Source organism: Betta splendens, chromosome 1 (assembly GCF_900634795.4).
Source record: "Betta splendens chromosome 1, fBetSpl5.4, whole genome shotgun sequence".
Classification (NCBI taxonomy): Eukaryota; Metazoa; Chordata; class Actinopteri; order Anabantiformes; family Osphronemidae; genus Betta; species Betta splendens.
The window spans coordinates 15,996,413-16,024,233 of record NC_040881.3 but is presented as its reverse complement, the minus strand read 5'-3'; the positions used below and the strand labels follow the sequence as shown (position 1 = coordinate 16,024,233).

At 53.9% G+C, this 27,821-nt stretch overlaps 1 protein-coding gene and 2 long non-coding RNA genes across 4 annotated transcripts in view; 1 reads left to right on the top strand and 2 right to left on the bottom strand.

The window, feature by feature from the left end:
* The window catches only part of pkd1a (polycystic kidney disease 1a), a 43,705-nt gene that overhangs the window by 8,736 nt on the left and 7,148 nt on the right, over positions 1-27,821 (top strand). For both annotated transcript variants that reach the window (XM_029159103.3, XM_029159094.3), the window contains exons 2-46: positions 947-1,018; positions 1,103-1,171; positions 2,021-2,092; positions 2,721-2,884; positions 2,983-3,233; positions 3,514-3,765; positions 3,862-4,030; positions 5,027-5,204; positions 6,448-6,659; positions 7,387-7,508; positions 7,603-7,753; positions 8,190-8,452; positions 8,534-8,905; positions 9,020-9,505; positions 9,590-9,721; positions 9,813-9,988; positions 10,572-10,708; positions 10,798-13,412; positions 13,520-13,717; positions 13,809-14,108; positions 14,192-14,616; positions 14,707-14,857; positions 15,894-16,046; positions 20,353-20,493; positions 21,491-21,812; positions 21,897-22,113; positions 22,234-22,393; positions 22,471-22,623; positions 22,697-22,841; positions 22,921-23,244; positions 23,321-23,409; positions 23,496-23,811; positions 23,893-24,067; positions 24,148-24,412; positions 24,493-24,688; positions 24,808-24,978; positions 25,050-25,193; positions 25,289-25,499; positions 25,587-25,713; positions 25,801-25,911; positions 26,143-26,192; positions 26,515-26,720; positions 26,822-26,900; positions 26,988-27,103; positions 27,595-27,797. In XM_029159103.3, the coding sequence (XP_029014936.1) occupies positions 947-1,018; positions 1,103-1,171; positions 2,021-2,092; positions 2,721-2,884; positions 2,983-3,233; positions 3,514-3,765; positions 3,862-4,030; positions 5,027-5,204; positions 6,448-6,659; positions 7,387-7,508; positions 7,603-7,753; positions 8,190-8,452; positions 8,534-8,905; positions 9,020-9,505; positions 9,590-9,721; positions 9,813-9,988; positions 10,572-10,708; positions 10,798-13,412; positions 13,520-13,717; positions 13,809-14,108; positions 14,192-14,616; positions 14,707-14,857; positions 15,894-16,046; positions 20,353-20,493; positions 21,491-21,812; positions 21,897-22,113; positions 22,234-22,393; positions 22,471-22,623; positions 22,697-22,841; positions 22,921-23,244; positions 23,321-23,409; positions 23,496-23,811; positions 23,893-24,067; positions 24,148-24,412; positions 24,493-24,688; positions 24,808-24,978; positions 25,050-25,193; positions 25,289-25,499; positions 25,587-25,713; positions 25,801-25,911; positions 26,143-26,192; positions 26,515-26,720; positions 26,822-26,900; positions 26,988-27,103; positions 27,595-27,797 (11,041 nt within the window). The remainder of the gene's footprint in view (positions 1-946; positions 1,019-1,102; positions 1,172-2,020; positions 2,093-2,720; positions 2,885-2,982; positions 3,234-3,513; positions 3,766-3,861; positions 4,031-5,026; positions 5,205-6,447; positions 6,660-7,386; positions 7,509-7,602; positions 7,754-8,189; positions 8,453-8,533; positions 8,906-9,019; positions 9,506-9,589; positions 9,722-9,812; positions 9,989-10,571; positions 10,709-10,797; positions 13,413-13,519; positions 13,718-13,808; positions 14,109-14,191; positions 14,617-14,706; positions 14,858-15,893; positions 16,047-20,352; positions 20,494-21,490; positions 21,813-21,896; positions 22,114-22,233; positions 22,394-22,470; positions 22,624-22,696; positions 22,842-22,920; positions 23,245-23,320; positions 23,410-23,495; positions 23,812-23,892; positions 24,068-24,147; positions 24,413-24,492; positions 24,689-24,807; positions 24,979-25,049; positions 25,194-25,288; positions 25,500-25,586; positions 25,714-25,800; positions 25,912-26,142; positions 26,193-26,514; positions 26,721-26,821; positions 26,901-26,987; positions 27,104-27,594; positions 27,798-27,821) is intronic.
* On the bottom strand, positions 96-3,632 carry LOC129603880 (uncharacterized). The gene is made up of 3 exons (XR_008694192.1): positions 3,493-3,632; positions 2,880-3,366; positions 96-1,169 (listed from the first exon to the last, which is right to left on the bottom strand). It is a non-coding gene; the product is annotated as an uncharacterized LOC129603880 (long non-coding RNA).
* LOC129603881 (uncharacterized) lies at positions 19,328-20,261 on the bottom strand. The gene is made up of 2 exons (XR_008694193.1): positions 19,591-20,261; positions 19,328-19,534 (listed from the first exon to the last, which is right to left on the bottom strand). It is a non-coding gene; the product is annotated as an uncharacterized LOC129603881 (long non-coding RNA).

Genomic DNA, 27,821 nt, shown 5'->3' with positions numbered 1-27,821 from the left:
ATGTAAAAAGGAGAAGGCTGTTTCTGTAACACAGACTAAAGTGTGTCATGCATGAAATGATGTACAGTATGGATTCAAGTGCGTCTAAACATAAAGCTTTAATGCAGGATAATTCAGCACCTACTTATCAGTCAGTGTGATCGCTTACGTTTTCAAATGAGTGAATCTAAAACTATTATCTTGTTCTTTTGAAGCAGAATGAAAGAACGCGTGTCATTATAAACGCATGAATACGTGACTGTGAGTGACATTTAGAGCAGCGACCTCCGGCTTCTTTCATTCGTAGCTCGTCGCCATATTCATATTGTCGCCTGCAGAATGCAAGCTGTTGTTAGATCACTCATATTTTCAGTCTTATTAAAGGTCCAGCTTTTCTTGCCTGGATCGGCTTAATGTATTGTGCAGTACTATAAGTGTACGCATTGAGATTAAAGGATAACACACACATATTGTACAAGGAGTCATTTGGGGAAACAAAGAGTCCATCACTTTTTGAATGTTAAAGACCAAAACAATATTTTCACAACTTCTGCTTTAATTTAGAAAAAAAAGTTTTCATTGTGATGAGCTTTTCCTGTAAATGGTGTTATACTGTATTGTGTTATTGTTTAACACAATATCCACCTTAGTATACTGTATTTGAACATTTTACTACGGCTGTTGTATCATGTTGCATCACTGCAAATATAATACTATATATATATATATCTGCTGTTTGTGGTCTTTGGCGCATTCATATTCAGACTGTATTCAGTGTGTCTGGTTGTATTTATCTCCTCTTCTGTTGGTACGAGCTGAATATTTTCCTGCACAGACTCGACCCCGTGATATGGTTAGGTCACTGTAGCTTCCAGTCATCCTGAGTGTGCCTGTCACCGTGTGTATATGCAATCGTCCTGCCACAGCATGAAGTTTTAAATGTGGTTATGTTGGCTTTGTCCCGCAGAGATCTTTCCAACAACCACATCTCCTCCCTTGATACCAGCCTGTTAGATCATCTCACCAGCCTCAGAGAGTTGTGAGTACGGCCAGAATCGTGTGTTTACGTGTTCATGTAATTTTACTTCTACGCCTGTTTAATCACACATGCATCTGTGTGCAGGTATCTTCAAGGGAACAGGATCAACGTTCTCCCCAGAGGCGTCTTCTGCTGTGGGCCGCTGTCCATCCTGTGAGTATAAAAGCACAATGGAGGAAATGAGCAGAGGAAGGAGAAGCAGATGAAAAAGAGCAGGAAAAAAGACAGGCTTTAGTTTGGATTTAAGTAGGCACAAATCCCAGGAGTGAGCTGGCTGGAACTGGAACCAGAACGAACACACACACACACACACACACACACACACACACACACACACACACACACACACCAATCACAGCACAATTAAGTTCAATTACAACTTTCTGTTCCAGGCTCCCACTGCCTCCCTCCATCTGACCATCTCTCCCTTCCTCCATCCATTACCTTATTTCTTCCACTCATTCAATTGGCGTTTTTAACACATGTTTGTGTGTGTGTGTGTGTGTGTGTGTGTGTGTGTGTGTGTGTGTGTGTGTGTGTGTGTGTGTGTGTGTGTGTGTGTGTGAGTGAGTGTGAGTGTGCGCGATGAGAGAGGACCCTGGTGGTTTCCATCGGTTCCTTCCAAAACCACCACACAACAGCTCCATTATGTAGCCTACTGGATAGAGGAGGGAGGGAGAAGGAGAACGTGAGTGGAGGAAGGCGGAGGGAGCAGGAATGAGACAGAACCAAGGAAACAGCGAAGCATCGCAGCGCTGTCTATTCCTCAGCGTTTGAGCTGTTTGTCTGACTTATCTGAGCTACATGCGTCATCTGTACCAAAAAGAGATGTGATAATAGCAAATTGGATAATAATGAAGGAGGCTTTTACACTGTAATTCATCCAGGGACTCATAATTTTCACAAAGAAAAGCAGTGAAGGTTAAGGTTAAGGTTAAGGGAACAGGATCACGCTTTTGTAATGTTTGAAATGACTGGTCTCTCTTTTTCTCACGTTTTCAGCAATTTGAGCAACAACCAAATCACAACCATAGAAGAAAGAATATGCGACAACCTATGCAATTTAAGCCAAATGTAAGTAATTGCAACTTATCTTTGAAGCTCCACATGGTTCATCTCCCATAAAAAAAGTTGAAGCCTGTCTATTTGTATGTACACACACACACACACACACACACACACACACACACACGTGAGCACACAATGGCTTAAATACGCAGCACATTTCCAGTTTCTTCGGCTACACAGCAGATGAATGAAGCTCTATTTCAGGCTGAAGTGGGAGGTACTACGTAGTAATTATTGCTTCCCAGGTCTTTGTAGGAGAAAAGATTTCGTCTTCTGCAGAGTCTGTAATTGAGCGAGTCAGGGATGGACACATGGAGATGTGTTATGTGCTGCTCCGCTCTCCCTCTGCTGCTCCTTTGCTCAGTGCAGCTCTCATGATTTGACTCTGGACTTTTTTCATTTTGGGCCTGTGCTTAAACAGACAATGCAGTTATTGTTGAGTTACTAGTGTTTTTTTATTCCTATTATGAAAGAACTTTTTCTCTAGCTACAATAAACCAGCCAAGCTTGGCCACTTAAAACATTTTTTAAAACATTTTTTTACTTAGTTGTTAATATTTTTTACACATAATCAGCCCTTGTTCTTCCTTGCGACCACTGCTCAGCCCCTTCTCCGTGTCCCCCTCTCCCCCAGCGACCTGAGCAGTAACCCCTTTGAGTGTGACTGTAAGCTGTTCCGGTTGGTCAGCTGGCTCCAGGAGAAGGGGGTGCGAGTGCAGGACCCAGAGGCCATGCTATGCAACCACCCACCTGAGCTCCGCCACCAGCCTCTGCTCAACGTCAGCCTGCTCACCTGCGGTATGAACGAATGGCCTGGCTGCTTTGTTGCCACACAGCAGCACAAGCATCATTTTGGCAAAGGAGTCATCGGGTCACGGCCTCCGTCTCGCCTGCAGGTCTGAACTATGCCGGCTGCCTGGAAGACAGCGGCGGCGGCGGAGGGGGGCGCAGCGAGCTCGTCATCTTCTCCTCCTCCACTCCGGGGAACTTCACGCGGCAGCAGTGCAACAGCGTGTGCTTCGCGGCGTCGCACCGCTACGGCGGCCTGGGGGAGCGGCGCGAGTGCCTCTGCAGCACCAACTCGGAGCCCAACTTCATCAGCGAGTCCCAGTGTTCGGCTGCGTGCTCCAAGCCCCACGTCATGAAGGTGCGCGGCGCGCGGTGGTCCCGTCACATCAGCTGGGTCCACACCACTCAGGATAGACTCCAAAGCTTTGTTGAGACTGGGAATGACTTCCGTCTGTGGCCTGAATGACTTCCTTGCATTCAGATTCACTTTCCTGCAGCACCGTAGAACAGGGCACAAATGAAAAGTTTGAAGTGCTTCATTAACCACAATTGAGAGTAAAAATGTCTTACTTTACTTTTCAGTGCTTACAATTACACATTCAGAAGTATCTACTCACATGGTTCCCTTTAACTTGCAGGAATGTGGGTGGACTCTGGCTCATGATGTGTTTGCGGTGGATTTCTCCGTCTCGCTGAAGCCTCTCCGCGTGCAAAGTGTTCACGACCTTGTTAGTTTCGCTGCCGCCTCCTCTGTCGCCCCGGTGACGCTGTCCTGGGACTTTGGCGACCTGTCGTCGCGGGCCAACACTACGGCGACGGGAACCACCCACAAATACGGACTTCCGGGACGTTACGCCGTCGGCCTGAAGGCCTGGGCCGGACACAAGGAGGTGCCGTTCACGAACGGGACAGACAGGAAAAACGAGATTTTCCTACACGACTCATCTTCACACCACGCATAAATGTTTGTACTGTGTTGTGTTCAGGTGTCTGCACGCGGAGAGGTGACCGTGGCGCTCCCGCCTAAACTGGAGCTGCACTGCCCACTTCTTGCTGTGGCCAATAAAAGCCTAGAAGTCATACTGGTGAGCTGGGGCGCTCTGGGAGTGGACGTGGACTGGACCATAACAAAGGATGGTGTGCAGGTTGCCAAAGGTAAAATAAAGACACCACATAACGATGTTCACAGGGTGATGTGTTGTAGAATTCTGGCAGTAACTAGAAGCTGCTCAGTGTTGCTTTTGTGTCTTGCTTCTGCAAATGAGCAAGTGCTTCATTGCTCTCATGGAAAACATGAAAAGAACAATAAATTGGGAGACAGTGTTACACAATTAGGCATTTCCTAAAACTAAACTGTTTTGGGATGATAGATCTTAGCAACAAAGAAGCACTGTCATCACACACAGACACACACACACACACACACACACACACACACGCACACACACACATACACACATCCCGTGCTCCACATATCACTACACCTGCTTGACTCGGTTCAAGGCCGGAGTCTGTGACGGACGGAGACGTGTGACTATAAGAACAGTCACTGTGAGGTTCTCCGTCTCACTACACCAGCGCATGTGAGCAAGGCCCCACTGCATTGAACTCTCCTCAAGGCTTTTATCCTCCCTTTATTCTTCTTATGATTTTGTTTATGAACATCTTTTGAGCCACATTTGCCATTATTTGTTTCAACCCTGGCTATGAATCTATGAATTGATGAAATTTTTCCACACATATTCATTAGCGTCGCACACGTTTTATCAGGATTTTAGCTGAAGAAGTGGAGACAAATGCCTGTAAAAAAAGACATAAATGTCAGTTGAATGGCAAATGCAAACTTCCCTTTTCTGTTCTTTCGTGCCTTTCTCACATTTTAGAGTGCAGTTCATTGCCACGACTTGTACTCCAGCGTCGCAAATTCTGTGGCCGCACTTAGATTTGTATTGATCTGCACTTTGGTCTCACTTCTGGGCACTAAATTATATAATTAATTATTGACATCAAGGCTTTTTTGTCACAGCTCAACAACATGTGAAACAACTGAGCCCTGGTGATCCTTAAAAAGTATTTTCCATTTCAAAAACCAACTGCAGCTACCCAGGAAATCAAAGGATTGTCTCTGTGACTGTTGTTCTGCTCCACCAGCCTCCCCTCACTGTCCGAAAGACGCCTTGTACCACGCAGAGTCCTCGCGCTGCTTCCAGATCGTTCCGGGGGAGTTGAGCTGGACCGATGCTCGGCAGCAGTGTTCAGAGCGTGGTGGGGATCTGGCAGTCGTCAGGACCAACGCGCTGCGGAACCTGCTGTCACACAGAGTCACACAGTGAGTGTTCGCTCACTGCTTTGCAGCATGAATACGGTTTCGTTTTGGTTTGCGTTATACACAAATGTGCAACAGATACCGTGGCAGCTCTTTTGCTGTCGTCCGTGCTAGTTAATAGCTCCCATCGTTGCATTAACACTGAAACAGGCAACCAGCTCTGGAAACAGATGTTGAATTTTCCATCACACACAATCCCAGAGGTGCACAGCTCGGATGGGCGTGTTCGTGAGGAGCGTTTGTCTTCCTTCTCCAGCTCTGGCTTTGTGAGGTTGAGGCTCAGTTTTGCCGGTGTATGTTCAGATGCAGGTTGGCTCATGACATCAGGTTTATTCTCCATAACAGCAAACTGTTTCATGAGCAGCACATGTTCCCTCGCTGTTTGTCGCTATGATGCAACATATACGGATGTTGCCCTGAGTTTGGCTCTGCTTCAGTGGAAGATTTCTGGCCTTGCACTGACCTGAAGGCATCCAGCGGTGTTTAGGTCCAAGAAGGTTGCAAAAAAACACATCTGTAAAAGCACAGCTGTACACTGTAACTTTAACACCCTGGGAGGAGGAGTCCACAGTTCATGATGTGCGTGTCTGATGTGTGTTAATGTGATGGTCCTGCCTTCCAGGCCCAAGTGCCTGGAAGAGGAAGGAAAAGTGACCACCCCTTCCATTATATGTTGTATAAAGACCCTTTTTTTACTTTACTCGGTTACTTTGGTCGTGCTAATGTTCATAGACGTACAGGAAGTAGTAGAATCAGGAAAGTCACTTCACTACATATAGTCCTTATGCATTGTACAACTCTGAAATGAACATGTGATGGACGCTTCTTTCCTCCCATCTCTCTTTAGGTCATTGCAAGCCTTTATTGACCTTTATTTTGGAGGGAAGACCATTTTGTATTTAGTGAACAGTTTATGATTAAAACAAAATGGAAGCTGTGTGAAAATGTGCAGTCCATTAGTGGAGTCGGGCAGTGAAAACTCAATTTCTCTGTGGTAATTGGAAGGACGCACTGAATATCTGACATGTCCCTTGAAGCATCTCTTTGCAGTTCAATCAGAGCCCATTTTCCTGCTGGCTCCGTTCGGTAATCATTGATTAGTCGAGACGAGCCGGCAGATAATTCACTGACTTCAGTGTCACCTACTGGGGCCGACGTCGATTCAAACCCTGTTTTGGAAGGAGTCTGGTGGCTCCTCGTTGGACAGGCGGGTGAATCCGTGCGTTGTCTGCGTTTTCCACGACAGGGAGCGAGGCGTGTGGCTGGGCCTGAGCGACGTGGACTCTCCGGGCAAACTGCGCTGGGTGAATGGCTCAGAAGCCCAGGAGGGGGAGGAGGGCCTGCCGCTGCGCCCCCCCATCCGCGGCAACATGTGCGTGTCGCTGGATCAGCGCAGTCAGACCAGTCAGCACCAGTGCAACGCCAAACGGGCCTACGTCTGCCAGTACAGCCCCGAAGGTGGGTCCCCTGCGTCCACACACACACACTGCAGGCGGCAGAACCCATTAAACACATGTACAGTACAGATGAAATGCAAACACTCCGTGCTTTAGTTTCTGGCATAGAAGGTCCCAGAGTATGAAACACATTTGCTATTGATTAAAGGTGAATTAATTCATGTAGGAAAGAAAAAGTACAAACTCCTTCAAAGCTAATCACATGGACGAGATGGGCTCCTCTGAGCGCCGTCGAGAGGAGAGAACACTTAGCACTGATACAAATTGGTCCTTGTGTGGGATGAATGTACAGAAAGACGGGAAAAAGTCAGATGTAGTTTTGTTACCTGAAGGCCACATTCATGAGAGGAAAATGGACTTGCTAATGATTTCTTATATACATATATAGATAGATATATATCTCCATATATTCAAAAGCGTTAGACGACAGCTGGGTATGCAGTGTGTGTGTGCGTGTGCGTGCGTGTGTGTGTGTGTGTGTGTGTGTGTGTGTGTGTGTGTGTGTGTGTGTGTGTGTGTGTGTGTGTGTGTGTGCGTGCGTGCGTGCGTGTGTGTGCGTGTGTTTGAACGTGTGTGTGCGCGTGTGCGTGCGTGCGTGCGTGTGTGTGTGTGCGTGTGTTTGAACGTGTGTGTGCGCGTGTGCGTGCGTGCGTGCGTGCGTGTGTGAACCCTCTCCTCTTCTCCCTCCTCCCCTCCTCTTACCTCTCTGTGTCTGTTTGTTTTCACAGTGCGTGTTCCAGACGCTGGGATCTACATGTCTGGCCTGGCTGTGTTTCCCTCCCACAATCCTTTGCGTTATGCCCTGCCCTCCCGGGTCTCTGCTCCAAACCATCCCAGTGGCAGCATAGAGGTGACGAGGAATCTCGGCATACTCTGTGTAACCACCGCACTGGTCTTCTCCCCAAACTCTAGGTTCATCAGACTTTCCATTTTCTCACCCACAGGTGTTGCTTCTCCCGGCTCTGAGCTTCGTTCAGTCGGGTCGTCTGTCCTCCCTGGAGTTTGTTACTAAGGACCTCAGCTCGCAAGTTCACGTTCGGTTCCAGACCTACAGACCTTACTGTCATTACCCTGGCCTGCACCTGCTGTTGCCCAGTGAGCCAACACACACACACACGCACGCACGCATGCACGCACGCATGCATGCACGCGCACGCACGCATGCACGCACGCACGCACACACACACACACACACACACACACACACACACACACACACACACACACACACACACAGCACATAAATCAAATGTGAGAACAATCACCAGGTGGTCCAACACTGAGCCAGCTGTGCCCACACCTCATCTTTGCAAACACTCACACTGACCTGCCTGCCTTAAGTTGCTTCATTGGTAAAAGTTGAATGAACACAAAGCAGGAGTTGAGAAACCAGCAATCAAGGTCATCTCACTTCAAAACACCCGCGTGTCTTCACCCAGACATTGGATAAATGTAGAGAAAAGACCCAGATTTGACCTGTTTTGCCTCCTGTTGTAAAATGACCCACTGAGGAGGTTTGCTTGTGTCTCAGGCTGTGGGGGTCCCGTGTGCTCTCCCACGGCTCTGTGTGTCCCTGAGGACCCCGGCAGCGCCGCCGCGCCCCCCTGCCCCCCGCTGGAGCAGTGGTGTTCCTTCCAGCGCCAGTGCCTGCCTCTCGCCGCCGCGTGCCGGCCTTCGCCCTGTCCCAACGCCACCCTCCACCTCCGCCCGCCGCCGGGGGTCCGCAGGCCCCGCTACGCGCTCCAGTACGAGGTGGTGTTGAGTCTGCCAGCAGGGCCAGCGGCACACGTGGTGGTGAGGGGCTCATGCTTTTGAACGTTCACTTTACAACGAACCAGGTGGTTTTGCTTTAACTCATAATCTCTGACCTGCCAGGTACAAGAACAAGTGGAGGACCTCCTGGTTTCCCCTGGTGACGTGATTGCCCTGCAGCATGACGCTGGGCCCATGTCCCTCCTCCACTGCCAGGACTCCACACACTCACCGTGGAGACAGGCCGTTTTAGCCCTCAACCAGTCCGAGTGGTTGTGGATCAACCACACCAGACGCCCAGATGGCTCCACGGACGCCGGGCTCCTGCGTGACCCGGAGCTGGACGTGGAGGTTCTGGTGCAGGACGGGGATGGAGGCTGGCTGGAGGACGTGGTCTGCCCCGTGCGAGTGCTCTACGTGGGACAGAGTGAGACCCCGCTGCAGGGGGCGCAGCTGTCTGCAGGCCTGCCGCAGCCCGGACTCTACAACCTGCTGGTAAGACATCAAAGCTGTGTCCCGTCCCAGCATGCATCTGGAGGAGGAGGTCACATATGAGCGTGCAGTAAAATCCAACGCTGCTGAATAGAATTCTGAATGATTTCTCGTCAGGTTTCTTCTGTGGAGCCTTCATATCCAGCCTCAGCCTCCTGTTCGCTGCGGGTGGTGCCTCCGCTGGGCTTGACGATCCTCCACCCCTCCCCCCAGAACGGCACCGTCTACCTGCAGCCCAACGACACCCGGGTTCTGCTCCGCGTCCAGTCCGGCTCCGCCACCCGGGCGTCGCAGCGCGGCACCACCCGCAGCGCCGCCTTCCAGCCCGTCTGCCCGGCCGAGTTCTCATCCGGCCCGGCGCTGTGCCGCCCCGGGCCGAGCCCCGGCGCCGGCGCCGGGGGCGGGGAGCCCAGCCTGTACGCGGCGCTGGAGCTGAGCGTGCCGGCGGCGGAGCACGGCGGCGGCGCAGCGCGGGTGAAGCTGGAGGCCCGAAACAATGTGACGGAGGCCGGCTTGACGCTCGCCGTGCTCCTGGAGGAGCCGCTGGGCGGGCTGACGGTGCGGCCGCACCCTGCGCACCGGGTGCTGATGGAGTCGGTGGTGGTGAGTCCGGGCGCCGCGTGAGCGCGTTTCACTGACGCCTTGTGTTGTCGCGCGCTGTGATGCCTTTGTCCGCCTGCATTCTAGAGCTACACAGCGTCGGTGCTGGCGGGCTCCAACCCCACATTCAAATGGACGGTGGACGACAAGCCCTACTTCACCTACTACAACGCGGTTCTCAACGTCATCTACCAGAACGCCGGCGTCTACAAGCTCACCGTGGGTTCACACACACACACAAATGTCCTGCGAAGGTTTGATGCGATAATACGACGACACTCGCCCTGAACTTCTTCTTCTGTCTCTCCAGGTGACAGCCACCAACCACGTGAGCGCCCTCACGCAGCATTTCAACGTGACGGTGGACCGGCTGCTGCCCATGGCCAACCTCACGGTGAAGGGCGTGCCGGACCTGGTCCCCCGGGGCTCCAACCAGACTCTGACCACCTCGGTGCTGGTGGACATGTCCGTGGCCGCCACCTTCCGGTACGAGCAGACGCAGAGATAGATCTGGAGAAGATAGATCTGGCTGCTTCCCCCTCTGTCTGCGACGCTTTGCTCCCTCCCCTGTTTTTGTCTTCCTCTGCTCCATAATAGCGCTGCTGCACTCATACCATGCAGAGCCTTGGATTTATAACTGTGTGGTTAGAGCAGATTGCTGACAAGAATTTTCCCTTCTGCGCGGCCGCTTCCCCTGCACTTTTTTCCCCTTTTTTTCCTCCCTCTTCACTTTTCTACTGCTCTTGTTCCTCCGTCCTGCGCTCGCATTCCCATCCTCCCATCTGTGCTGCACTCTTTTACGCAGCTTGTCGTCCGCTCTCAGCCCGTTCCCTCCACATAGGCTGTAAGTCTGTAAGTTTTGAATTTCCACCCCTCCTCATGCAGCGGATTCCACATGAGATTTCCGACACTGGTCACTTTGTGTTTGTGTGACTTTGTGTTTGTGTGACTTTGTGTTTGTGTGACTTCGTGTTTGTGTGCGTGCGCGGATCCGTGGGTCTGGTCGGCTAAGCTCCGCCCACTTCTCAGACGCTCCCTTTAACAGCTCTTTGTCTCTGCTACGCTGCAGCTGGTCCTTTGGTGACGGTGGAGGTGGATATAAGGAGTTTGAATACAGGCCTCCGTACCCCCCCTCCCTGCTCTGCCCAGACGCTCCCAACCAGGTGCTCCTCAGCCACAATGTCACCTACATCTACGAACAGCCAGGTACCCTGAGCCACCAGCTGCCTCCCGTGTTTCTCTTCATGCGTGGTTGAAAGGCCTCTTGACCTTCTCTCGCCTCTTTCCTCCTACAGGCATTTACACAGCGCTGGTGTCGGTGTCCAACCGCTACGAGAACGTCAGCCGGAGCATCAACATGAGCGTGTACAGCATCCTCACCCACGTGGACATACAAACAGAGCCTCAGCTGCTCATGGGCAAGTCGGCCTACTTCGAGGCGCACCCCCTGCCCTCACCCCACGGCATTCACTACCAGTGGAACTTTGGCGACGGCTCTGCCACGCTCCAAGGTCGCCTGGTGGCGCACACGTACGCGCAGAGCGGCGTCTTCAACATCTGCGTGTCTGTGAACAACACCATCAGCGCCATGGAGGCCTGCGAGGAGACGTTTGTCCACGAGGAGATTGGAGACCTGACAGCTGTCAGCTCATCGCCCACAGAGCTTCACAGCCCCACCGCAGTGTGGGCTCGCCTCGCCTCGGGCAACAACATCACGTGGACCTTTTCCATGGGCGACGGCAAGGTATACATTCAACCCCAGCCTCGTGTGTCACACAACTACAGCAAGGACGGCAACTACACCGTGAATGTGACCGCTGCGAACGCGGTGAGCTCTGGTTGGTTCAGTCTCCCGGTGCACGTATTTGTTTTCCAAGTGATCAGAATGGAGCCGTCTGGTTGCGTCCAGGAGCGCGTCCCTGTCACCTTCCACGCCTGGGTCTCTGGGAACGTCTCAGCTCATTTTTGCCAATGGAGCTTTGGAGACGGAAGTCCCAATGAAACGCATCACGGCAGCCCCACAATCGCCCACACCTACTCCACCAGCGGGAACTACCGCCTCTCCCTGCTTCTGTCCAGTGGGGTCAACAAGGCCACCAAGGCCAACTTCTTCAACTGGGTGTGTGTTCAGCCAGCTCTGACCACCATCAGCCTCACTCACACAAAAGCATATTACTCTGTTGGGGAGGAGATAGAGTTTCAGGTCAAAGCTGAGCCTGAGTTTAACTACAGCTATCAGTGGGACTTTGGTCGAGTGGAAGAGCTTGTGCTCCTCCGCGGTTCTGGGAACATTGTGACAACATATAAAAACCCAGGTCAATACATTGTGACAGTGACTGTCTTCAATAACATCTCGTCCCTCAATACCAGTGCTGTAATTGAAGTTCTGGTGCCCATAGGACCAGTTATCATCCAACATAATGGCACTAAGGGTAACAACCTGACACTTGGTCAACCATATGCTTTCACGACTTCTTCCTTGGCCTCAAATGTCACCTACACCTGGAAATTTGGAGATGGGAATGTGCAAACGGGTCAAAATGTCCTCCACCGCTACAACATCTCGCGAAACTACAACATCACACTGACGGTGGACAACCGAGTCAGCAGGAATCACACTTCTCTACCTGTTGCTGTGCTCGCACCCATCCGCGGGCTGACGCTCGACGCCAGCCTGGTGAACGTCCCCCTCGACACCTCCGTCAACTTCAGCGCCAAGATGGAAGAGGGCGACGCCGTCCACTTCTCCTGGATCTTGTGCGACAGTTGCACCTCGATCTCAGGGACCTACACCATGTTGTACACCTTTCGCTCCGTTGGCACGTTCAACATCATTGTGACGGCGGAGAACGACGTGGGGACAGCACAAGCCAATATATTCCTGTTCGTCCAACGGAAGCTGGAGGGGCTGCAGGTTTTAGCCGAGGAGGAGGCGGAGCGCGGCCTGAGCGCGAGCGCTTGCTGCTTCGCCACGGATCGCACGCTCCACCTCCATGCAGGATTAAAGGAGGGAACCAACATGACGTTCACTTGGAACTTCATCAGGCCCCTCGACCCTGTCAGCTCCATCTTCAACCTAAGCGGGAAGACGGTGGAGGTGAACTTCTCCACTCCGGGGCCATGTGACATCTTCCTCCGAGCCGCCAACCTCCTGGGGCAGCTGTCTGTCAACAGAACCATCTACTTCCTGGAGGCAGTCAGAACGGTGTACCTGCACGTCAGCCACAACCCGGTTGCAGTCAGCGCCACGACCAACCTGACGGTGTTGACGATGGAGGGCTCCAACCTGCGGTACAGCTGGTCTATAAATGGGGAGGTTCTGCAGTGGCACAAGTCGTGGATGGCACATAACTTTACCAGTGCTGGTCAGATGAATGTCACTGTCACGGTCTTCAATGAGGTCAGCTCGGTGCTCGTGTCACAGATTGTCAGTGTTCAGGAAGTCATTTCCGGGCTGTCGTTCACGGCTACAAATGTGACCGAGCAAAATTATGTAGCGACAGGCGTCAGCGTCTTGCTCCAGGGGAAGGTACTGGCAGGAACCAATGCAACATGGACGTGGCTGATAGAAGGAAGAACTGAAACAGGAAAGAACACTTCTTTAACGTTTCATGAGCCAAAGACCGCCAACGTCACTCTCATTGCCAGCAATGATGTCAGCCGCCAGGTGATTTCCAGGGAATTCTTCGTTCAGGACAAGATTCAGGGATTGGAGCTGAGGTCAAGTAAACAGTTCGCAGAAGTCGGGCAGACTGTGGAGTTCACCGTTTACATGGCAGCAGGTTCAAACGTTAGTCTCATCCTCACCATCAGTGGAGGCTCCACTGTTGAACTTGAACCCAATCAAACCTACGTCCATACCTTCAACAGGGTGGACACGTACATAGTGAATCTCACTGCTCTCAACCAGGTAATGTCAATGCATTCACACACAAGCAAGGAAGATATACAGTAGACGATACAAAATCAAAATAGAATTTATACATTTAAAATATATGTTGCAATGTCACAATCCAGGTGAGTTCCAAGAGGTGGTCGCTGCATGTTAAGGTGATGGAGCCAGTCCAAGGACTTTCAATGAGGGACAGCTACACAGCTATTCCTGTAGGCGAGAAGAGGCTGTTTGCTCCCAACATCAAGAAAGGCAACGAAGTTCACTTCCTGTGGACGTTTGATCTGCATCACCTGGACAAATTAACGCTTGTGGCAAATGAGGTGGGGTGATTAAAATACTTAACCTTAGTAATGACCACATGCAGCAAGGACTGACTGAGTAACGGCGCGCCTCTGAATCATCTTCTTCCAGGTGTATTACACGCCCCAAGAAGCAGGGACACTGATCGTCTACCTGAAGGCCTTTAATACGCTGACTAGTCAGAACATCACCAAGCACATCCTGGTGCAAAACGTGCTGAAGGCTGCTGTCCTTCACGCAGTGCCTCAGGACACCTTCATCTACAAGACCGTGACCCTGACGGCTGCTGTGACACCCAGATCCAACGCTGTGGAGTGTTTGTGGGACTTCGGGGACGGTTCTAATCCAGTTCACAGCAACACCACGACTGTGGATTATGAATACAGACGTCCCGGTCCCTACCTGGTCCAAGTAGGTTTCTTGGAGTGGCGTCGTTCCATTAACATTCATGTGTAAGGTTCATGAGTTCACCTGCTTGTTTGTCCCTCTGCTAGGTGAACTGCAGCAACTTGGTGAGCTGGGTGCTGGCGCAGGTTGAGGTCAATATCAGTGTGTTGGAGTGCGAGGAGCCAGAGGTGCAGGTGGTTCAAGCCCCCCGTCTGACCATCTGGCGCTCCCAGGCCACGTTGGTGGAGGCCAGCGTGGACCTAAAAGGCTGCGCACGCTACGGGGCTCAGTATCTTTGGCAGATCCTGCCAGCGACATCCTGCGACGGCGACAGGGACCTCCTGGTGCATTCTGGGACGCCGCCCGCTCAGCCTCTGCCCGTGCCGGCCGAGGTGGACGTGCGGCGGCTCCAGCTCCCTCTGCCTAAGATGGCTCTGGGAGCAGGAAACTACAGCCTGGTGTTCACGCTGTCCTACGAGGGCGTGCCGCTCAGAAAGGCTGCCTGTGTGCAGCTCAGCGTCATGGCTGCCAGGTTAGTAGAGAAGCCAGGAGCGGTCTTGTTAATAGTTTCTAAAGAAGCGGTGGATGTGTGGACTCTGGTTTGACCGTCTCTCCCCGTCAGGCTGATGCCCATCATAGAAGGGGGCACGTACAGGGTGTGGTCGAAGACGCAGGACCTGCAGCTCAGCGCGGAGCAGTCCTATGACCCTAACATGGACCCGGACAGCCAGTCCCTGCTTCACTACCATTGGGAGTGTCAGAATACATCCAAGGTGAGGACAGGCGTGGAACAAAGCTTTTCCATCAGATTCAGATAGGAGCATTTGGATCTGACATCATTCGGTTAAGCATATTGATGTTTGCACCAGTAAACCCTTCTGATTTTTGCCACCAGTCGTAGCTTTTACACTAGCTACGGGTCCAGTCATCCATCGTCTGTCTTATGTTTAATATTCAAATTGAAACAAATAAAAACAGATGAAAGCCAGTGTACACTCTGACAGGGTAAATGCATCAGTTTAGAGGACAGATTCGATTCTACATGCAGACTGTGCATAGGTTATGTAACAATCATCTGGTCCTGACTACACTAACTGCCTTGTTTGGCAGCGCGAACGTGATGTGAGGAATTCAGCGTGCCTTCGAACAGCGTTAGCGCCCTGTTGCTGGTGGAGTCTGTACGTCTGTGTGTATATGTGTTTTAGCGTCCTCACAAACACAGACAGACGAGCGTTCGTGTGTGTAAATCCATTTAGTGCGTTTCACACTAACTGCTTCCTTGGCTGGGTGTGAACACATTCTGCCCGTACAGCAAAAGACCACAATATAAGACCCAGTGGGCTGGGTGTGTCCGGCAGGACGGAGGGAGCGTGTGTGTGTGTGTGTGTGTGTGTGTGTGTGTGTGTGTGACACATCTAAGCAGACAGGCATTTAAAGGGTTGTGTAACTGTTTCAAGATAAACTCAGCATTCCACAGCTGCAGCTTTGCTCTCTGTAGCGACAGTTACACGCTTGCACACAAACAACTTGCCCCGATCACGGTCAGAGCTGTGCAGAGCCGTTGATTAGAGGGGACGCAGGACAGGCAGTTGGAAGGACTGTTATCTGGACTCAAAGCTGGAGAAAAGAGACTGTTGTTGACCTTGGATACAAAGAAATAAGATGCTAAAGATGTTGTGAAAAGATAAAACGTTGATAATGTTTCAGCCTTTGTGGCAGTATTTTAATCTACACTTTTTTATTCACTTACTTTTCTAAAAAGGAAAATCTGAATAAGCCTTTGCATGCTAAAGACTGTCCCGTTTGCAGGGTCCACAGCACTGCTCCACTTTGAACTTCGGTCTGGGCTCCAGCGGCCCGGTGCTGGGAATTTCTGGCGCCGAGCTGGAAGCTGGTGTTGAATACACATTCAAGCTGACCATCAGCAAAGACGGCATGGCACCGGAGTCCACCACACAGACGGTAAGATATGTGTCTAACGTCTAAAAAAATATAGAATTTGTTTAGAAAAGAACCCCGACCACTGCAGGACTTTGAATGTTGCTCTCACTTAATTGATTTTCATGTGACAGTTTTGCACCAGACAGCATTCACTGTTCCTTCCTTCAAAGCCTTCTTGGTCTTATTAATATTCAATGATCACAGCTGGAAAACACACTCTGATCAACAGACTGCACGCCAGCATTACATCACAAAAGGCAGCACTGAGCTGCACACGTTGCCAGTTGCTGGAAAGAGATTAAATTAAGTGAGCTTCTTCCAGTTTGTCATGATCCGCCACGCAAGATGGCGGATCATAGGAGTCGTTCTGGGCCAAGTCAGAGAGCCGTGAGGACCAGGCATACATTTTAAACCGTTTATTTTAAGTTCAATACCCCCAACCCGTGAAACACAAAACACTCCCTTAGAAAAAACAATACGGCAGGGGCTAGCCCCACACACACACAGGGCAAATTTAACAGGCCTAGGAAACAAAAACACACTACTATGGCGAGAAACTAAAACATGGTAAATCGAACACACGGCACGGCAACCGGGCTAACTAAGGCCTGGCATGGCAACACGGCTAACTCAAACATGGCATGGCAACACGGCTAACTCAAACATGGCATGGCAACAAGACTAACTCAGACATGGCATGGTAACACGGCTAAACTCAGACATGACATGGCAACAAGGCTAACTCAAACATGGCATGGCAACACGGCTAACTCAAACATGGCATGGCAACACGGCTAACTCAAACATGGCATGGTAACACGGCTAAACTCAGACATGACATGGCAACAAGGCTAACTCAAACATGACATGGCAACAAGGCTAACTCAGACATGGCATGGCAACAAGGCTAACTCAAACATGACATGGCAGCGAGACTAACTAATACATGGACCAACCTGACACGAACGGCATGGTGAAACAAGGACAGAGTGGCGTATCACAGCGTATGACAGTGGTGTATGGAAGTGGTATATGGAAATGACCCAGCACAGAGTGCTGTGCTGCAGGAGTCTTTGAAGGGATCCCGAGGGCAAGTGCAGGTCTGGCAAATTGAACTGATTACTGTCTACAGGGGAAAGGAGAGGGAGTGGGGATGGTCCAGAGCTGAGGTGTGTCCTAGTGAGGGAGAAGGCGTGGTCCAGGACGAAAAAAGAAAACAAACAGAATGGCTGGCAGAGCCAGCCCAGGATCCTGACACAGCCCCCCCCTTAAGGGCCAGATTCCAGATGGCCCAATACGAGTCCCCCCCCCGTCAAGGCCGAGCAGGGCGGGTGGAGGGAGGACGGCAGGAGGGCCAGGGCCCAGACCCAAGCCGGGCGGGCGGTGGGCGGATGGCCGGAGGGTCAAACAAGAGACCAGTCACCTCCGGGTACGTGAACTTGGCTCGGCCCCCTCTCCCGGGGAGCCTCTTGGGTACGTGAACTCGGCTCGGCCCCCTCTCCCGGGGAGCCTCTTGGGTACGTGAACTCGGCTCGGCCCCCTCTCCCGGGGAGCCTCTTGGGTACGTGAACTCGGCTCGGCCCCCTCTCCCGGGGAGCCTCTTGGGTACGTGAACTCGGCTCGGCCCCCTCTCCCGGGGAGCCGCTTGGACGTGAACTCGGCTCGGCCCCCTCTCCCGGGGAGCCGCTTGGACGTGAACTCGGCTCGGCCCCCTCTCCCGGGGAGCCGCTTGGACGTGAACTCGGCTCGGCCCCCTCTCCCGGGGAGCCTCTTGGACGTGAATTATACCGAGGCGGCCGTCGTCGCCGGAGGCGGACCCACCGAGGCGGCCGTCGTCGCCGGAGGCGGACCCACCGAGGCGGCCGTCGTCGCCGGAGGCGGACCCACCGAGGCGGCCGTCGTCGCCGGAGGCGGACCCACCGAGGCGGCCGTCGTCGCCGGAGGCGGACCCACCGAGGCGGCCGTCGTCGCCGGAGGCGGACCCACCGAGGCGGCCGACCACCACCAGGAAGCGAGGCGTGCGTGGTCTCCTCCCGACCACCACCAGGAAGCGAGGCGTGCGTGGTCTCCTCCCGACCACCACCAGGAAGCGAGGCGTGCGTGGTCTCCTCCCGACCACCACCAGGAAGCGAGGCGTGCGTGGTCTCCTCCCGACCACCACCAGGAAGCGAGGCGTGCGTGGTCTCCTCCCGACCACCACCAGGAAGCGAGGCGTGCGTGGTCTCCTCCCGACCACCACCAGGAAGCGAGGCGTGCGTGGTCTCCTCCCGACCACCACCAGGAAGCGAGGCGTGCGTGGTCTCCTCCCGACCACCACCAGGAAGCGAGGCAGACGCGGGGTCTGGGCGAGTCTCAATGGTCTCAGGGATAAAATCCAATAGTCCCAAGGAGGTGGATAGATGGAAGGCCACCTCCCATTGCCACTTGTCTGCCGCCAATAGCTCCCTCCTGGAGTGGCGGCGGGGTCGAGCCGGGGCCAACACAAACACCGGGACCCAACTTGGGGCAGATGCCATGGCAGACACTGAAGCGGGTGTTGTGGCTGAGGCAGGACACGGACCTAATGCAGCGGCAAGACCTGGGGCTGGTGTGAACCGGACCGCAGAGGCAGGGACCAACTGAGGGACAGGTGCAGAGGTGGCTGCAGCGGGGTATGAGGCAGGACGTGGCGCTGCAGCGGGGCATGAGGCAGGACGTGGCGCTGCAGCGGGGCATGGGGCAGGACGTGGCGCTGCAGCGGGGCATGGGGCAGGACGTGGCGCTGCAGCGGGGCATGGGGCAGGACGTGGCGCTGCAGCGGGGCATGGGGCAGGACGTGGCGCTGCAGCGGGGCATGGGCAGGACGTGGCGCTGCAGCGGGGCATGAGGCAGGACGTGGCGCTGCAGCGGGGCATGAGGCAGGACGTGGCGCTGCAGCGGGGCATGAGGCAGGACGTGGCGCTGCAGCGGGGCATGAGGCAGGACGTGGCACTGCAGCGGGGCATGAGGCAGGACGTGGCGCTGTCGAGTCCTCCAACAGAGCCATAAGCTGCTCGACTCCTCTGAAGCCCTCGCAGTCTTTCAGCCAGGGTGTGGCCGAACACACCTCCCTAGCCCAGTCCAGTGTGGACTGCTGGGCCTGTACATTGGGCAACCCCGGGATCGTGGCAAGGAGTCTATACAGAGCCCCAATAACTTGGGTTCCTTGGCCTGCTCTGACTGGGCCCGTTTGTGGCTGGGTCATTCTGTCATGATCCGCCACGCAAGATGGCGGATCATAGGAGTCGTTCTGGGCCAAGTCAGAGAGCCGTGAGGACCAGGCATACATTTTAAACCGTTTATTTTAAGTTCAATACCCCCAACCCGTGAAACACAAAACACTCCCTTAGAAAAAACAATACGGCAGGGGCTAGCCCCACACACACACAGGGCAAATTTAACAGGCCTAGGAAACAAAAACACACTACTATGGCGAGAAACTAAAACATGGTAAATCGAACACACGGCACGGCAACCGGGCTAACTAAGGCCTGGCATGGCAACACGGCTAACTCAAACATGGCATGGCAACACGGCTAACTCAAACATGGCATGGCAACACGGCTAACTCAAACATGGCATGGCAACAAGACTAACTCAGACATGGCATGGTAACACGGCTAAACTCAGACATGACATGGCAACAAGGCTAACTCAAACATGGCATGGCAACACGGCTAACTCAAACATGGCATGGCAACACGGCTAACTCAAACATGGCATGGCAACACGGCTAACTCAAACATGGCATGGCAACAAGACTAACTCAGACATGGCATGGTAACACGGCTAAACTCAGACATGACATGGCAACAAGGCTAACTCAAACATGACATGGCAACAAGGCTAACTCAGACATGGCATGGCAACAAGGCTAACTCAAACATGACATGGCAGCGAGACTAACTAATACATGGACCAACCTGACACGAACGGCATGGTGAAACAAGGACAGAGTGGCGTATCACAGCGTATGACAGTGGTGTATGGAAGTGGTATATGGAAATGACCCAGCACAGAGTGCTGTGCTGCAGGAGTCTTTGAAGGGATCCCGAGGGCAAGTGCAGGTGTGGCAAATTGAACTGATTACTGTCTACAGGGGAAAGGAGAGGGAGTGGGGATGGTCCAGAGCTGAGGTGTGTCCTAGTGAGGGAGAAGGCGTGGTCCAGGACGAAAAAAGAAAACAAACAGAATGGCTGGCAGAGCCAGCCCAGGATCCTGACACAGTTACTGGTCCACAACCTGAAAGGGTCACAGCTGGAGGAGATGCTTCACTTAATGAGGGAGTGTGTTAATGTGTGTTTGACAGGTGCTGGTACAGAGCGGCCACATTCCCATGGTGTATCTGGAGTGTGTGTCCTGCAAGGCCCAGTCCATCTATGAGGTCAGCCTGAACTCCTACGTGTACCTCAAAGGAAGATGCAGCAACTGCGAAGGAACCTACCGTGGGGTAAACGCGCGCGCACACACACACACACACACACACACACACACACACACACACACACACACACACACACACACACACACACACACACACACACACACACACACACACACACACACACACACACACACACACACACACACACACACACACACACACACACGCACTCGCACTCGCACTCGCACTTGCACAGTCAACATTTCCAAAACCTTTGCTTTTTCTTATTGAGAATTTCCTTGGGATTTGTGATGTAGGCAGAAATGTGTGGGTGTGAAAATGAGGTCATAGAACAAGTGGAGCCAGAGAGGATATGTTCTTACTAACACAGGGAAACAATTTGAAACACAAAGCAGTTGAGTCATTGGGCCTCAAATTGTGCATAAGCACCGGCTGACTGTGCTCAGCTGTACTTTGACTTGTTCATATAATTGCACTGTCATTTAGTTTTCATGTTGCCCAATGGTCATTCTTCATTCAGTCTGTTTCGCACGAGTCGACCAAACAGCAAGTTCGGTTGAGCCTCTTGTTGTCGCGTGAAGCCTGTTTGGAACATGATCAAAGTTAGCAATGATTTATGTATTCAGAACTTCACAATAAAAGCATTGTAAGGAAACACCAAGCCACGTGCAGATGGTTTACAGGTTATTAGCTGGAGCGTATCATTTATAGGCTTATATCTGTGGGCTAATGACTAACATGTGACGACTTGATTCTTTGCATCCAACTTTGTGAGAGACACTGAAGGTCCTCCAGTCGTTTGCAAGTCGATTGGATCTCTGTAGACCAATAAATATTTATACCTTTGCTTTATAGATTTGCATTTTGGGGCGTATTTTACTCTCGTGCCAAGAGTTAGATAAGATCTATAAATCAAGTTAATGTGAACCTAAAGCCTTGTTAAAGTTATGTAACTAGAAAAAGCATGAGGCCCAGTTTTACCTCAACCTGAGAGAGAAGAGTGTTTTTATGTGAAGGAACCCTCTCCCCTGTCGCCTTCCAGTGGTGGAGCGCCGTGACGCTGCAGAACGAGACTCTGATCCTGGACTCCACCTCCACCACCACGGGAAGCGACGACCTGAACCTGGTGCTGCGCCAGGGCGTCCTGCACCACAACGACTCCTACGTCTTCACGCTGCACGTGACCGACAGCAGGCTGGACGGCGTCGGCGTCGCCTCCATCGCGCTGTCCCGCAACCTGCCCCCGGCGGGCGGCGCCTGCCACCTGAGGGGGGGCGGGGAGGCGGGGGTGGAGTACGGGGACGGGGACAGCGAAGGCTGGAGGATCCGCACGCTGCTGGACCGCGTGCATTTCAACTGTTCAGGTAGAAGGAGGGAAGGTGGCGCGTGTGGAGCCCCACCGGCGCGTCTGTGACACCCGTTCACGGCCTTCCGGCCTTTTCCTCCAGGCTACAGCGACCTGGGAGACTCTGAGACGCCCTTGCTGTACAGCCTGCTGGTGACTCGCTGCAGGGAGGACTACTGCGAGGACTTCTGCGTGTACAAAGGCAGCAGCCCGGAGCACTCGGCCTTCCTGCCGCCGGGCTTCAGCTCAGCCCAACACCGCGTGGCGGTGTCCATCGTGGTGGAGGACCACCAGGGAGCAGCTAGCACCGCGCTTAACAAGTAACAGCACCTAGCGGCTAGCGGCTTCAAGACCTACTCATTTTCAGACCAATTTGTCTGTAGATTTAACTTGAAAATGAATGAAATGACCAGAGAAGCTCAAATGCAAATCATTTTCAGGTCCATTGAAGTGGCGCTGCCCGATCCGCCCCCGGAGTACACCAGCCTCCCCCACTGGCTGTCTCAACTGATAGACAGCAAACTGAAGACGCTGCTGGAGCAGGGAGACTCACAGCGGGTTCGAGAGTTATCGCTGGCGCTCATCACTGCCCTAAACGAGGTAGCGTGGCCTAAAAAACCAACCGCCTCAACGCTCCCATGACACATACTGAACGTTGCTGGGCTGCTTTGTTCCAGTACGAACAGACCAGGGAGTCGGTCCGGGTGTCCCGGGACGAGCGCAGCTACCGGGTCAGAGTCCGCAGCAACATCACCAGAGCTCTGACCGCTCTGGACATGGCCACTGTCAGTGACATCCAGCAGACCTCGGCTGCTCTGGCTCAGTGCACGGTGAGCGGGCGGGAAATGAGTAAGCGGACGGGCACCGCCGCAAACATGCTCTAACCGTGCACACGTGTTACAGGCCGTGAGTCGGGAGTTCATCTGCGAGGAGTGTCAGAACAGCACTCTGAACAAGCTGGAGTCCATGCTGAGGATTCTGCAGAGCGACACCAAGCAGGGCATCGTCACGCCGACGGAGATCGCCGACAACATCCTGAACATCATGGGTAAAAAGGAAGGAGCATGAGCATTAGCGTCCGGCTGTGGCACCCGAGCTGTTGTCTAAGCTACAGGCTTCTCCTGCAGGGGATCTGATCCATCAGGTCAGCCAGTCCACCTCCCAGTCCCACCCCCCCCCCTACCCGGACCCCCCCTCGCCCTCCGCCGCCTCCGCTCCTTCCCTGGGCGAGGAGCAGGGAGGCGCCGGGCCGGACCCCTGGTCGGCCTCGCCGGAGAAGCCCCCCCTGCTGGTGGCGGAGAAGGCGTACAGGCTGTCCTCGGTCCTCATGATGATCCTGATGCACGCGCGCGTGCTCAACGAGGAGCCGCTGGTGCTGAAGGGGGCGGAGATCACGGCCACGGGGAAACTGGCGGACCCCCAGAGCCTGCTCTGCTACCACGGCAGCCCAGGTGAGCGTCCGTGCTGGGAGGTGCATCCAGTTGACTGTCAGGTGCCGAGGGTGCTAAGCCGGTTCTCTGTTCCCAGAGTGCCAGCCGTTCTCCATCCCCCCAGCGTTCAACAGCAGCCTGGGCCAAGCTGCAGCAGGAAACAACATCATACAACTGGTGTTCCAGGTAACATTTTAGCTTTGCTTGCGTTTAGCTTCCATGCACTTTATCTCCTCTGGTCATTTTCACGGGCTGCTTCCTTCCGTCCACAGGTGGCGTCCAACCCCTTCCCCTTCAACTACGTGGCCAACTACACCGTGTCAACTGAAGTGACTTCCATGGAGTTCCGCACGGAGAACGGCAGCCAGATCCCGATCTCGGGGCTGGACGACAGCCAGGCCATCACTGTGGCCGTGAACAACGGCAGCGGCGGCGAGCCGGGCGCCCCGCGCTGGAGCCCGGCGCGACTTCCCACGGCCGGAGCCGGCCGGATCCGCCACTGCGACTCGGCCGTCGTCCGGGTCCGCACGGGAAACACGAACAGGCAGGCAGGGCTGTTCGTGCAGCTCAACTTCACTTCTCTGGAAGGTGGGCGCCTGCGGACACGCAGCAGCACGCAGCGTTCAGGTGATCTGTGAAAATAGCAGCGCTCTGTCTCCGCGTCTCCAGATGCCGGCGAGACGGACGCAAGCGGGGAGTACGAGGAGCCTTACATTACCGCTTACATCCACTCCCACGAACGTCCCAATGAGTTCAACTGCACGGACAGTAAACGCATCGCGCTCAATATGACCCGGGGGCAGAACCTGGACCACAGGAAGTACACCTTCTTCCTGTCGCCAGAGTGAGCCGCTTCATTTCCTGCATTCACTGGTTGCGACGGCTCCTCCGGTCATCCGCTCACCTCGCTCCCGTGTCTCGCAGGTCCTACGACACCACGCTGGAGTACTTCATCAACGTGAGCGCCCCCTGCGGCCCGCGCTCGCGCCCGGTGGGCGTCGGCCTGGAGGTGGGGGTGTTCGCGTCCCTGTGTCAGTACTTCAGCCAGGCTGAGAAGCAGTGGCGGACGGACGGCATGGTGCCGCTGGCCGAGACCAACGCCAGCAGGGCCGTGTGCCGCACCGGGCACCTCACCGCCTTCGCCGCCAGCCTGTTTGTGCCCAGCAGCAGCGTCAGCTTCACGGCACCGGTGGGTGTCGCACCCACACGTCCGCCGCAGGTTGTCTCATGCAGCCGATGAGTGACCTGAGCTTTGTGCCCGTGCTCCAGGAGCGGTCCGGGGCCCCCAGCCTGGTGGTGCTGTTGGTCTGCGTGCTGGGCTTCATCAGCTACGTCGTGGCGGCTGCCGTCCTGCATAAGCTGGACCAGCTGGATCTACGGCGGGCCGGCGTGGTTCCTCTTTGCGGCCGCGACGGACTCTTCAAATACGAGATCCAGGTCAAGACCGGCTGGACCCAAGGCGCAGGTGATTTTGGCCACTTAACAGCTGTTAGGCTGATGACAGCAGGTGTTTTATGGGTATTGGGCTCAGCCATTGCTTCGTAAAGACGTGAAACATACAGTAGGACTTGAATCTTCTTGCAGGCACCACAGCCCACGTTGGGATCAGTCTGTACGGGCGCCAGAGCCGCAGCGGACACCGGCACCTGGACAGCAAAGGAGCCTTCGCGCGCAACGCCCTCGACATCTTCCACATCGCGGCGGACACCAACCTGGGAAGCATCTGGAAGATACGCATCTGGCACGACAACAAGGGTACCGACCTGCGCACGCACGCAGAATCCCGGCCAGTCACGGCGGGCGCTCATTGTCTCCACCCCCTGCAGGCCTGTCCCCAGCGTGGCTGCTGCACTACGTCCTGGTCAAAGACCTGCACTCGGGAAGCAGCTACTACTTCCTGGTGGACGAGTGGCTGTCGGTGGACAACGACCGAACCGATGGACGCGTGGAGGTGGAGGTGGAGGCGTCAGGTACGGAGCTGCGCGCCCACTCGTGCGCCCACTGAGCGTCCGCCGGTGTCTGGCTTCCGGCGGCTCACGCCCCTGCGTCTCCCTGTTCCCTGCAGAGGAGGCCGCGCTGCGGCGGCCGCCCCGCCTCCTCAGGCACGAGCTGCAGAGGGCGCTGTGCGAGAGCCACCTGTGGCTGTCGCTGTGGGAGAGGCCGCCGCGCAGCCCCTTCACCCGCCTGCAGAGGGCCACGTGCTGCGCCGTGCTCCTGCAGCTCTTCGTGACGGCCAACACGCTGTGGTACAGCCTGGTGGTGGACAGGAGATACAGGTAGAGGGGCAGTCGGCCCCCCTTTTTTTGCCTCTGCGTGCGTTCCAAGCCCTCGCTTCCACGTTCCGACGCTGTGGTGCGCTGCAGCCCGCAGGCCGTGTCCGGGATCTCCCCGTTGAGCGGCGAGACGGTGGCGGCGGGGGTGGTGGCCTGTCTGATCGTCTACCCGCTGTACCTGCTGGTCTTCGCGGTGTTCAGGATGAGCCGGAGCAAGGTGACACGAGCCCGTCTGAATCTGCGGCGTCGTGGCGAGATGAGCGCCCTCTCATGCGTGCGTGTGGTGCGTGTGTGCGACTGTCAGTGTGTGTCTGTGGAGCAGGTGCCTCCACAGGTGGACCAGGAGTCGGTGGAGATCGACGACTTCCTGGATAATTCTATTGCTGGAAGTTCATTCCTCTTCTTTAATGCTGAGGTACAGTCTGGTGGGCAACGAGTGGGGTTGGAAATTGATTTGAGCTGCATGTGTTTTTTTATGGTTTAGATGCTCCAATAAAATGAGACTTCATTAGTACTCAGTATTATAGTACACAGCAAAGAATACATAAAGAAATAAGATTTTATAGAGATAGAAATGAATTCCACAATCATGTGACAGTGGTCCCTCATGAGGTCATTAGTGGATGTCTTCTCCTGTCTTCCTCAGTCCAACTCGGAGGAATCCAATGTGGATTTGCCCTCAGCATCAACCAAAAGGTGAGACGCTCCGCTGCCAGTGCAGCTGCTGCGCGTGATCCTTGTGTTTGCTTCCAGCACCAGCCTGAAGACAGACGCTGAGTGTAGAGCAGCTCTCAGCTGCACAGAAGAGGACAGGCAGCGAGCGTAACAAACCAGACACACTGTGTAACGGGGGCTGTGCTCTGGAAGTCAAGGGCAACAGCAGATGGTTCTGTCTGCAAGTGGATGTAATTGTCAGAGAAGCGAGTGTTTTACTGTATGACAACAGACATGAAGCAGATAACGACTAATTGTCACCACTTGACAAACTGTTATGGACCAAACGCTGTGTTTGCTGCAGCGTGGAGAGCTGGGACATGGACGAGGAGGAGACGGGGGACAGGGAGCTGCTGAGTGACGTGTCTGTGGTGGGGGGCGCTGGACACGGGGCCGGGCTGCCCAGGCTCAAGAGGGGCCAGGGCAGCAGGCACCTGGGCGTCGACATGTCCTTCAACCCCGAGGACGAAGAGGGGGACGGGCAGCGCAACCAGTACTTCACCTCATCAGGTGAGCAGCAGAGCACCTCAGCACAGATCACGTTAAATCAGCTCCACGCCTGCACACATCAGATGCTGCAAAACTGAAGACGAGCGCCTTTTCACTCACAGATGAGGACCTGATCAAGCACATCCTGGCAGATGGACAGAACTTCTTTCCTCAGACCGATGAAAGTGAAATGGCCGACCTGTAAGTTATTATGGATGCGTCTGAACTTTTTCATGTATCACCAGGACTAGAAACAATGAATTACAATGAATTGCATTCGCCGGCCAGGTTAAGCATTTTTGGAGACAAGACTGAAGTGATTCTCCTCCAGAAGCTGAATGAGCCTCTTCCTCTAGAGCTGGTCAGGAGAGACCCACCGAAAACTGCTTTCACCTCAAATACAGGTGTGTGTGTGAGTGGGGGGGCAACATCACACTTCACATGTACTTCTGTGTCATGTTCATATTAAAATGGAAAAAAACAAACTACATAATGAAAGTAGCATTAGACGTTCACCGTGGACTCCAACGAGCATCTAAACCTACAAACAGCCTAAAGTGAAGGAGGTCCGTGGATGAGTGGGATTGTTACCACTGAACTGGTGTTTCTACTCAGTTACATTTAATATGTAATGTGGCATAAACCGCCTATACACAGTATATGCATTATGCTGCATTATTAGCTTCCAATTAGCTGCCTAATGGTAAAACTAGAAAACGAAGTCCAGTCTGAAAGGAAAGACGGTTAAAAAGGCTCTCGTGGAAACGAGTGATGCCGTAGACACGCTGCTTGCTTTGTTTGCAGGATGAGTTTGTTGTCCCGTGAAGCAGACATGACTCCCTAAATCTGATCTCGTGTCACTCGGTATCATAACGTCTGCCCTCTTCGCCTCCAGTGGTGACAGACGTGTGCCGGCCGCGGCGCCTCCCCCCCTGGTGCGGGCGCGCCGCGCTGTGGGCCAGCTGGGCAGCCATCGCTCTATTCAGCAGCGTGTCCATGTGGGCGGGACACGGGTTCAACCAGAGGGTGGCCATGATGTGGCTCATCTCCTGTTTCTCCAGCTTCCTGTGCTCCTGTCTGCTGCTGGAGCCCATGAAGGTAGAAGCACGCAGTTGCGGTCGC